Here is a 12262-nt window from a genome sequence, read left to right as displayed (position 1 = left end):
CAAAAATATTAAACAAATAGAAGGTAATAAAAATACTACCTTAAATTTCAGAAACAGAAAGACATACATTTAATCTTTACTAGTTATTTCCAGATTTGTAAGGCTTAAACATTGAACTTAAAGTGTAAACATATAGGAAACAATGCTGTTTGTGAACAAAAGGAGGTTCCTAATTTTATGTAGGCTTTGCTTATACAAGTGCAGCAGAGAAGTTTTCAATAAGCTAGAAGTCAATGTGAGAATAGAAAAGCATGTCTGGAAAAAAGATCAAGCAGTAATTTTAGTGTCTAAGTAAAGCTTAAAAGTCTGTATTTTTTATGTTTCTACTGTACACATATATGAATATCCTTTTTAAAAGACTATAGCTATTGCAGACTTATACATTTTCTCTTCAGAAATATCCCAGGTGAGATCATTATCAGGTCGAACTAATTTTCAGTTGCTCTGATGGAAATAAAAAGCACCACCAATTTTGAAACATACGTTTTCTTTTTTTCATTTCTACAACATGTTTATGAGGTGCCCAAGGGTATAATTTAGGTGAACTTAAAAATTAACATGCCTAAACAGATCACTTGTCTGTTGCAGTTGCATATGTTTCAATAGATCTCATCATGCCAGTGAATCATAGAATAGAATCATACAGTGGTTTGGGTTGGAAGGGACCTTAAAGATCCTGTAGTTCCCACCCCCCCCTGCCATGGGCAGGGACACCTTCCACTAGACCAGGTTGCTCAAAGCCCCATCCAACCTGGCCTTGAACACTGCCAGGGATGGGGCATCCACAGCCTCTCTGGGCAGCCTGTTCCAGTGCCTCACCACCCTCACAGTAAAGAACTTCTTCCTTACATCTAATCTAAATCTACCCTTTTTCAGTTTAAAACCGTTACCCCTCACCATATCACTACACTCCCTGATAATGAATCCCTCTCCAGCTTTCCTGTAGGCCCCCTTTAGGTACTGGAAGGCTGCTATAAGGTCTCCCCAGAGCCTTCCCTTCTCCAGGCTGAACAACCCCAACTCTCTCAGCCTGTCTTCGTACGAGAGGTGCTCCAGCCCCCTGATCATCTTCACGGCCTTCCTCTGGACTTGCTCCAACAGGTCCATGTCCTTCTTATGCTGGGGGCCCCAGAGCTGAAGGCAGTACTGCAGGTGGGGTCTCACAAGAGTGGAGTAGCAGGGGAGCATCACCTCCCTCAACCTGCTGGTCACGGTTCTTCTGATGCAGCCCAGGATACGGTTGGCTTTCTGGGCTCTGAGCGCACATTGCTGGCTCATGTTCAGTTTTTCATCCATCAATATCCCCAATTCCTTCTCCACAGGGCTTCTCTCAAACCAGTCATTGCCCGGCCTGTATGCATGTTTGGGATTGCCCCAACCCATGTGCAGGACCTTATATTTGGCTTTGCTGAACTTCAGGAGGTTGGCACAGGCCCAACTCTCAAGCCTGTCAAGGTCCCTCTGGATGGCATCCCTTCCCTCTAGAGCATCAACCACACCATTCAGCTTGGTGTCATCCACAAACTTGCTGAGGGTGCACTCAGTCCCAATGTCCATGTCCCCGTCAAAGACGTTAAATAATACTCGTCCCAGTACAGACTCCTGAGGGACACCACTCGTCACTGGTGTCCACCTGGGCATTGAGCCATTAACTGCAACTCTTCCAGTGTGACCATTCAGCCAACTCCTTATCCACTGAGTCGTCCACCATCAAATCCATGTCTTTCCATTTTAGAGGCAAGGATGTTGTGTGGGACAGTATCAAATGTTTTGCACAATATTATCAATAAGCTGAATTCCAGCCAAATGTTCTTTATCTAATGCTCTGATTTATCATGCTTACATATCAAAGGAAATGGTTGTTGCCACCACTTTTATAAGGAGGCTTAGGAAGATTCAGTCCTGTACAACCCACTTCAAGTATTTTTCCAGAATACCCTAGGAAAGATACGTATGAGAAGACAATTGCCACTCTAACAGATAAAAGTGATTTCTAATTTTTTCACTCTTCTATTTTCTGAATTTAAGACCGCACATCAATATTAGATTCCTATCTCAGGCAAACCAAGGTATTTGCATTTACATTATAGATTGGTGGATAGACAGATACAGAGTTCTACCTGTGTATTTGCAGTGTCATACAAATTTTAGTCAAATAACTAAGAATTAAGAAAGAAATCCTTTTTCCTTAAAATTACTTTTGTTAAGAAGTTGCCATATTTACCAAGCTAATAGCTCCTTACTAAAGTACAGAGAACTGAAGACAAAAAAGTGTTAATCATCTTTAGAGATGATTACAACAAAAATATGACTGAAGCATTAAGTGACAGCCAGGAAGTTACCTTTCTGAGTGCATACAATAATGTATAGACTACCTCAAGTAAAAATCCTTACTGGATATATACTGGAAATTCAAAAAATTCTGTGTTGTTGCATTTCTTTCCTCTTCTCCATTGGCTGCTGACAGCATCTTCTTACCCTCCTTCATTTCAGACTCAAGTCTTGGGGTTACCATCTACCCCCCTTTCTTGCTTATAAGGCCATGTTATTGCCCAGTTTCACTCCTTTCTACTCCACAACAACGCTGAATTCCCCTGTTCATTTCAACAAAACAGCCACATTCATTTTCAGCTTCTTAACTCTCTCTGACTTTACTCACATCATCTTCTACAGCTTGTCTGAAAATATCCTCCCTTTTACTTGGTCTCAACTATAAATGTCAGTATTGTTGACCCCAATTTTAAATCAGTCAGCAGCAAAATTGAGTTCCTCTACTGGCTATCCCCAATCACTGCATCTTCCCTCCTAATCTATCCTTGTCATGTACATTCCCTCCATATCACTGTTATCCACCATCCTATCTTGCAACATTTTATTTTGGGCTTTCAATTGGATCTTCTTTAAATTAAAGTGTTTTAGAACTTAAAAATATCAAACACAAAGAAAAAATACATAGAAAGACACCATTAATACTCCAGGGTTGAACTGTCAGTCATGATTAGAAAGTGGAAACAAAGAATTTCTTGCCCAAAGTACTCCATCTTAAGCCTATACCTTAATCCTTAAAAGGATTTAAAAGCCTTGAACTCCGTTAGAGGTATCATTTAAACTCGCAGCTGAAGTCTTCCAGGCAGTTGAACTTTATTATTATAGAATCTTAGATTTTTAAAGTGATTGAAAGTGCCATCTATTCCAGACCTAAAAAGTGTCTCGGCTTGTGCCGTCACCACCATCCTTGCGTTAATTAATGCAAAGCCGTCCTGAAAGTTCAGAAGCAGTGATTGCCTGATAGTCAAGAACTTTGCCAATACTGTTGGAACATTTTAGCCTGCTAAATTTAAGAGACAAGACTATGAGAGAAAAAAACAAAATAGGATAGTTCAGCAACAGGATTCATGTATTTTTCTGCTTTTATTGTTGAAGAACAAGAAGCTTAAGAAATTTCTACAGTAGTCTTAGAAATGCATATATGAATTCCAATAAATCTAGGCAAAAAGTATCCTTTACCTTTTTTTTTTTTTTTTTTTAACTTTCCACAATATTTTGTTTGTAGAACATGTCTTAGCTAAAAATTAAAATACAGACCTCGAAGATCCAAGATCTGTTCCTTTTTCTGGTGTTGACTGATTACATAGCTTTGTTAAAATTCCTAGTCTGTATGGAGATGGAGTTTCCCATCTAAAAAAAGACCAATACCTCAACAATATGCTGAACTAATAATACTGTAGTATTGTAAACACTGTAGTCTTAAAACACACTAAGTGCATTAAAGAGAATATCCTGGAGTGCTGCTTCCACCTTTAATGTCGTTAACTCCTTCTGCATATCCGGCATCCAGCCTCTGCCTTCATGTCCTAAACTGCCTGTTTTTCTCATTAAAAGCTGAGGCAAAATATGCCTTAATTTTGAGGATTATAACTAGATTATCTTTTTACGTCTCCTGTCAGTCACGACTATACGAACCAGTAGATTTTCTCGGTTTAGCCTGTCACAGCAAAGCGATTTATAACAGCATATCTGTATCAGGATGTGGGAGCAAGACAGTAGCTGATACAACAGGAAATAGCAGGGTGAATTTTTCCCTGTAATCATAACACAATCGAATGGAAAGGGGAAAAAAAAAGTTGTAACTGAGCTTTCTTTCATACTACTTTGTTCACAGCACACCTCTACATCTGATTCCCAATACTATTCATTCCTTTGGAAAGTTTCCTCATACACTGATGAATACTATGTCTGTTCTACTGCATCCTCTTCTGGTCTTCTAGCCAGCTCAACATGCTCCACACCCACCCCAGCCCATCACAGTCCCTGACATTCACTTTGCTCATGATGGAAGCTGCATCACCCTGCAAATTCTTAAGACAATGATGTGACATTAAACAGTTTTTACTAGTTTTGGTAAGGACAGGATTGTTAATGACGCAGCGAGCAAAGCAGAAAAGGAAAATAAGAGGGAATCTGCTATTTTAGATAAGTAACAGTTTGGTAACTAACACACACAACCAGCACATGGAAGATAACAGCATGAATCCCTGTAAGCACGTAACCTTGAAATACACCCTTGCCATTGCTATTAACAGGCTTTCTACTTGTACTGAATTTACAGGGCCTCAGCACTGGGGTTTGACAAGCCTTTGTCAAGTCTTGTTGACCAGCTCGTAGAGCTTTGCTTTACTTGGTTTAGCTGTGACAGCAACTTTTTTAATTGATCAGGCCTCTGTGACTGACTTGTTTTACTCTTATCTTTGTATGATACCACCAGAACCCACAGCTACAAATAACTCCCAAATGGTGAGTTAAAGAAATGCAGACTTGAAGTAGGAGAAAACTGGTTTTAGGGGCAACAAAAAGAACAAAGAAATAATATCTAACATATGTAAAGGGCACCATACATAGAAAATTTGGAGCTGTGGGATGATGAAAAAAGACAGAGATATAAATCATGTTACTAAGCATATAAAAATGATCCAAAGTGAACACTAGATTGAAGAAGAAACTAACATCAACACCACCACATTCCTCCCAAAAAAGGATGTCAGAAGCTGACAGCTTACAGCATTACTCTCACCAGCAGTCCTAAGCTACTGACTTCTGTGTGCATCAAACCCGGGACAGAACCCTTGTGGGCCTTTGTGATTAGATAGATGCACATAAGTGTCACCAGACATTCGTATAATTTTTTTACCACTCCTTTTTATGTTGAAGTGCATTATGTTTGTTCTTAAACTTATTTTTCCTAAATTGCTTTAGAACGCTAATAATAAATTCCACTCAGGTTTTCATTGTGTGATTTACGATGCTAGAATCTGAACTGAATTAATCTTATGTTCAGCTAGTTAGATACATGCAATTCTACAAAGCAAGGAATTATGGAAATTACTTGTAATTAAGTGTATTTATATGAAGCAGTATTTTGGTTTCCATCATACAGTAGCACATCATGAAACAAAACTGCTTCACTAAAATCTCACCTTAATTTGATATACAATATTACTATCATAAAAGTTAAAAAAATAAATTTAAAAGTATATCAGAACCACTAGTGTAAAATCATTTACCTTTATGCCTATAGCCAGACCGACAGCATGCATAGCATTCACAAGTATCAAACAGTTGTGCAGAAAGTGTTCAGGAGTTCTTGGAGTAGTATACATCCTCACAAAGTGTGTAGCAATCTAGAGAAGACAGAGAAATCAAACTCTTGATCTTCCACTAAGCAAAATGACTATGTTTGTATTTTCACTCCTTCATCAATCCATAAGATCTAAATTTTGAACTAAAATTCCCTATTAAGAATATACCCAGAGAAAAGAAAAATTTATACTGAAATAATCACTCTAGACTTGCTAAATGTTGGGGGTTTTTTCTTTATTAAAAACCACGTAAGCCAACAGTTCCGAAGGAAAATAAGGCCTGAATAAACCCACTTACATTAATAAACGGTATAAAACTTGCACAATATTAAGAAAAGTCCTTACCAAATATGGACAATAAGCTGCCAGCTGTGCTGCCAATACCAGGCCATCTAGAAGATCTCGGTCAAAATTTACTATCCATCTCATTGGTGGTACTTCACCTGGTTTAAAAACAGAGCAAGATGAATTAGACTCTTCTCCCCTGAGATGCCTAATTTTATTGTTGATAGATATGATGACTGTGAAATGACTGAATAGAAGAAAGAACAGAAAAAGGAAAAATCCGTTCACATGTAGAATTTCCCAGGTATAATTCTCTTCCAGAGCCATTGCTGAAAACAGGAAATATCTCACCTAGAATATTGTAACTATTATTCATACACTCTGATACAGCACGTAAGAGTATTCATCACAACGGAAGGGAAAGCAGGTAAGCTAAACTTAACCTCACAGATTAGGAACCTAAACATGTAAATTATATTTCTTTTTATAGGCGTAACACTCATAGGGGTACTGAAACTCATGAAAATATGCATGAATCCTTTAAAGTTGCAATGTTTAAGCACATAAGAAGGAAAAGGTTATTGATTTTCTTTAAGGTCACATTAAATTATTTGGCACAAATGCAATATAAATGAAAGCTAACAGCTCAATTCCTACAACATAGATCACTACTTCTACAATTGTGTTGTAAAGGCCTGTGCCTCGCAAGGTTAGATTGTTTTTTATATTTCTAATGTTTTTATTTAAAATAAAACTGATTATTAAGAAAGTAAATATAGTTTATTTATTAGCATTTCTTATCTGAAGCTTTCCATGTCTTAAATATTTAACACAGCATTTGAACAACAGGCTTTTGCTCTTAAGCATCATAATAAACCATAGGAAGAATACAGTCATTTTAAAACTCTCAATGTGATACTCTCTACAAAAAGTTACTGACATACCAAAAACTAAATGTTTTAAATCACTGTCTATACCCAATTACCGGTATTTTGCCAGTAAATGTGAAGCATGAACACAGAAAACATGATCCTTTTTTAAGGAGAGCAATCTTGTCACAAATATTCAAGTACTGAGTTATGACTTCTCTGTTGTGTTATTTGCAGTTTCTTCCAACTTCTACTACAAAAATACCTACTGCTTAATTTTCTTTGTTTTCATTACCGTCTCAGGTCCAAGCTCCCAAATTTAGGGAACACTGGATTTCAGCCACTGGCAAGGTTTTCAGACAGACTGGAATCATGCTTTCTCATACAGGACAAATTACATAGCTTTTATTTCACTATACATCCAGAGAGTGTATTGTTTACCAAGTTTGAAGCTTCATAAGTAGAAAAAAAACCACCAATATGCTACAGAATCTGGGATGATCAAAAATCTCCTACATATTATAAACACATAAATATCTTAATGTTATAATATAAAGAAATGTTATTTTCTTTCAAAAATGTTACCATTAAAAGATAAAAAAATGTTTGTAACACTGAACTGTTAGTGATAGTAATATAATGATGTTCAGAACAGCCCAGTATCTTCATTAGCAAAAGAAGAATTTGGAGACACCAGTACTTGACATAGAAATAGTTTAAATGAACAGAAGCATAAAATGTTTCACCAGGTTACACATTTCAGACCTTTATTTCAATCTGTCCTTATTAAGAGCTTCATTCTACAAGACCAAACACTTGAAAGCAGGGGCACAAGTCACGTATATTTTACAGGTCTCTACCTTTACAGAAGGAATACCATAAACTAAATGAAAGTTCAAGAAAGAGAAAAGCATAGATTCTCTATGCATTTGGAATACAGTGGTCTCATTTAGTCATCAATGACGCTGAATCTTTTGCTCTCACAAACTAGATAACACTATGCTATAGATGTAACACTTCAATCAGTGTTACTAAGGGTTTTAAACTTGAGATAGTATTTTGGGGAATGTTATGTACCCTGTGAACAACGACTATCAAAACCATACTGACTAAGAAAGAAAGTAGGCTGTTGTATATTGAAAATCATTAAATTTCTTAAGGTAACCTTATTCATTCCTAAGTACCTTCAGACATCAGCCAGGCTGATGCAACCAAGCAAGTTATTGTCCAAAAGCCAGGCCACAAATCCAAAAAACATTCAAACTGGGAAAAAAAATCCTGATCTTAAACTGAAACAGTGGTAAACATTCCACATAGTGTTGAAGACACTATGAATCTTCAGAATGGTTTTCTTTTACTAGAACTTATTTTACTTGAGTTTATACCTCCTCAATTGCCTTTATCCACCTACTTTTGTTTGATATTAAGTGTGATTGCAAAATTGTAATTAGTGACAGGGAAAAAGTAGCTAGAGATGCTGCTGCTAATGTCAGATCACAATTTATCAACACCAGCTCAAGTAACTTCAACTGGTCCCCTAAGAAGTACAGTTAAATCAAATTCGCAAATAAGTAGCTATTACCAGCTACAGGTATAAATTTGGTTGTAGAACTACTCATGTATACCAAACAGATTAGTTGTAAGCTTATAAAATTGTTCTATGGTGCTGTAAACTTTATGCTTCAGACTAAATTTAAGAGATAAACTATTCAAGAACCAAATAGAAGAAATAAAATAACCATGGGGCAAATCATTAAATAGGAAGTGCATTCAGATGGAATCCTATATTAATGCAAAGTAAATATATCAAATTGTAATCTCAAATAAAAATTAATTCCGGGAAAGACTAATCTTTAAGTACTTGCTTTCATAAAATAAGCTAGCTAACACACGAGAGAATTTTATCAAACTGTGACTTTCTATGTCATAGAAGAGTGAAATTCTTACAGAAATTTCCAAGATTGTTCACAAATTTCCAGAAGTAAAATTTTGATGTGCATATGCTTTGCACCAGGGGGTGCTGGTTTATTAGGATCCCGCTAAGACAGACACTAAGATTTCATGAAGTATCACTGCCAATTATTGGAGTTAATGCTATAGGGAAGAAGAGGTTATTATAAATAACCTTACAATCCCTTCAGCCACTGGGAACCCCAAGCTGTGCAGCACTGGAACTGACCTCCAGTCAGGATGCAGCACACTGTACAGACGCAGTCTGTTGGAGGGTTAGCTCCTATAGGATTTTGTTAAAATAAACCAATTCTGCTAATTATTTCTACCATCAGATGAAAAGATTGTTCACGTGAGAACTTGGCGCTGTGGTTTTAGTTGAAGACAGGGGGACACAGGTGGGAGATGCCTACAGGCTCCTCTGTTACAATTAGCTGGCTAAATTTGTGCTGTAGCCAAGCGATATGCACAGCGCAGCACAGGCCTGCACCTACTCAACTTAACTGTTATATGGATCACTTAGCTCCTTTGTATACAGTGATCTTCCAGTCAGGATCACTACAACATATTAATGGTTTGGTATATTTATACTATTTGGAGAGAAGGTCCCTAAAATTATTTAATTCCAAATTATCCAAAAAAAAAAAAAAAAAAAAAGTACCCTTTCCAGAAAATATCAAAACCAAAAGTGCTTTTCATTACCAAGTACTTTGTGAGGAAGTACTTGGTACAGATTCAGGATTATCTTTTGCTGATTTGAAAGGAAAAAAAATTACAGAGGAATCAAGTCTTCTGTTAGCGATCCAAAACTGCATTTGAAGTACAGGTCAAAAAGAATTATTTAGAAGACAATTCCAAACAGGACTTCTTATGACAGGACACATAAAGAAAGTAGACATTCAGAAAAAAACCCAAACATACTCTATAGGGAAAGATCCTTTTTTTGTGGCATAAGAACCAAAAAAAGAGCCTCAGAAGGATTCGGTGTGCCATCAAGAAAGATACTATACATCTAAAACAACCTTACAACCTGTTGCTTTTAGTAGCATTCAGTTCAGACTTCTTTTTTTAATTTCATGCTCATGTACAATAATGCAGAAATAAAGATGTTGTTTGGTCTAACTTATGAAGCAATAGAGATTTAACATTACTCCTACAAAATACTTTCAAGCAGGGTGCTAGAGATTATTTCCTTAACTGCTACAATAAACACTCTGCTGCAGTGGAAAAAAGAATGTATCAAAAATTCAGGGAGAAAGTAATTAGAATATTGATAACCGGTTACACTTGAAAAAATTAATTCAACCTACAACAAACTTCTGTACCATATTCCAAGCAAAATCTGTCTTTCATGATTCTTTTGTTCATTTATAGAATACAGATGCCTCAGCATCTGAAAAACTTAAATGTCTATCACTTCACATCAACTATTTGCAGATACTTCAGCATATTTATATAACTCTAGTAAGAAAGAATAGAAGCAGATGCTGCACAAGCTTACGAACAAAGGCATGTAATTTCACCTGAGCTTAACTCTGTGACATTGATAACGATTTTAGTTTTCCACTTCAGTGTAGTGATGTTTAAGCTTGGTCCAAAATCCCTTATTTTTTCCTATTCATGCTGTAAAATGGCTTCAAAGGTTATTTCAAAAGAAAGAAAAGATCAGCAGGTCAATGAGTTTGAAAGCTGATGGCTGCTGCTGCTGTCCACACCACTATCTGCAGTGCTCTGCCTCATCACCCCATTCAGTCTCTTCCCACCATTCTCTGTTTATACATCCAATTATATTCAACACGATGGCTTTCACAACAGTAAGATCTTGGATCTAAACAGGCGTGACTCTGGCCAACATCTTCCCCTTCTCTCCCGCCCAAAACCTATTCGCCGTATCAGCAGATAGAAATCTTACTATAAATGAATGATTATATAAAATATGCTCTATTATATATTAATTATATTTATAACTACACTGTTCTTAAAAAAATCTCTTTTCTTCTGGAAGGCCCAAAAGTGTTATTTTGTTCCATTTTTGTTATTAAAAAATAAGCTTTAATAGTTTAAATAACTGGCTTAAAAAGAGAGACAAACTCCTCCCTTTTACCAAAAACAATAAGTTTCTTCTAGAACATTAAAAAAAAGTTATTTCAAATTGCTATCTAAAAAGTCTCCTTTTCTGATGAAAGTTTTAATTCAATTTAGACTTCAAATGATGTTTCTTTTATTGTCATGGTTTCATTAATCTAACAGAAAGAAAACTAAATCAATTACAAGTTATTCTAAATATTAATGAAATGTATGTTCAGTTAAAAAAATTTTAAAAACAGTATTTAAAAGAGGATTAGAATGAATATTTCATTTTCTGTAAGTTTTCAAATCAAAATTAAGACATTCATTTATAAATTTATAATGAAAAAAAACATTTTGGTGTGTCAGAATTAATTTTTTTCCTATTGTTTAACTGAAACAACTTTTTTTCAAGCAGAAAAGTCAAAGTTTAAGGGTCCTTGGTAATTCTGGAGGGCAGGGTACCAATGATGAAGTCTGAATGGATATGTAAGATCTCCCTGTTACCTATGACAGGAAAAGAACACCGTACATATGGGCCTCAACATCTATATTGGCACAGTATTAATTTTAACTGAATTCAGACCTCCATTTTACAGATGTCTACAGTAGGAGACATTAATTTCATCCCAACTCCTTGGTAAATTGCTTGCAGTTATTTCAAAAATACTTTATGTAGTCACTGCAAAACCCAATACTTTAAAAATAGCAAAATACCTTTTTAAAAGCTTACTTTCTTCCTTAAAAGTTAGTCTTTCTAATATAAATCCATCATTTTATTGATCATAGTTGGGACCTATAAAATTCAATAATCTTTCTGTCTTCTTTTTTTTATTAATAGAACTCAGACTCACTCTCAGCATACAATATTGGTATTTTTTATAAATCACCATTTTCACATTTTTATTTTTAACTTTTTAAGATTAACTACTTCTGCTTTCATTTTAAATTAGGTCCAATATTGAATTGTTCTTCTGGTTAGTCATCTAGATTGATTCGCTCAGCTTGGTTATGGAAACTTGTTAAACCAGATGCTTTGATTAAAAAGCAAACTTTATTGCTTATGCTATTTTAACTTTAAATCTTACTTTAAGTGTACCATTAGCTGCCTTTAGTCTTCTGGTGGGAGTATTACTTGAGCGCACTTAAGCAATACCAGTTGTCCCTAGTACCTATGTACTTTCTTCTATCTCCACTAATCCTTTCTTTCATGCTGGTAGAATTGTCTATGTGGCAGCAAAGTGGGTGTAGGAGCAAAGCTGGCTTTAAAAGAAAGGGCAAAACATTTCTTTACTTTTTAATCTGGATTACACCAATCCAGTTTACCATGCAGCCACATAAATGGCTGTGCGGGTCAAAATGAAGCATGGTAGCACTACTGTTTAAAAAAGCATTTATTGAACTACAGCTTTATAGCCTATACAAATCAGAGCATTAAGAAAAAAAACCCATGAA

General features: G+C 35.8%; 1 protein-coding gene across 1 annotated transcript in view; it reads right to left on the bottom strand.

The window, feature by feature from the left end:
• The window catches only part of CFAP47 (cilia and flagella associated protein 47), a 354799-nt gene that overhangs the window by 243393 nt on the left and 99144 nt on the right, over positions 1 to 12262 (bottom strand). Inside the window, exons 34-35 of the mRNA XM_041125007.1 lie at positions 5982 to 6079; positions 5562 to 5678 (exon numbers count right to left, since the gene is read on the bottom strand). Coding sequence (XP_040980941.1) covers positions 5562 to 5678; positions 5982 to 6079 — 215 coding nt within the window. The remainder of the gene's footprint in view (positions 1 to 5561; positions 5679 to 5981; positions 6080 to 12262) is intronic.

Source organism: Aquila chrysaetos, chromosome 7, assembly GCF_900496995.4.
Source record: "Aquila chrysaetos chrysaetos chromosome 7, bAquChr1.4, whole genome shotgun sequence".
Taxonomy (NCBI): domain Eukaryota; kingdom Metazoa; phylum Chordata; class Aves; order Accipitriformes; family Accipitridae; genus Aquila; species Aquila chrysaetos.
This window is presented reverse-complemented; position numbering and strand designations above follow the sequence as displayed.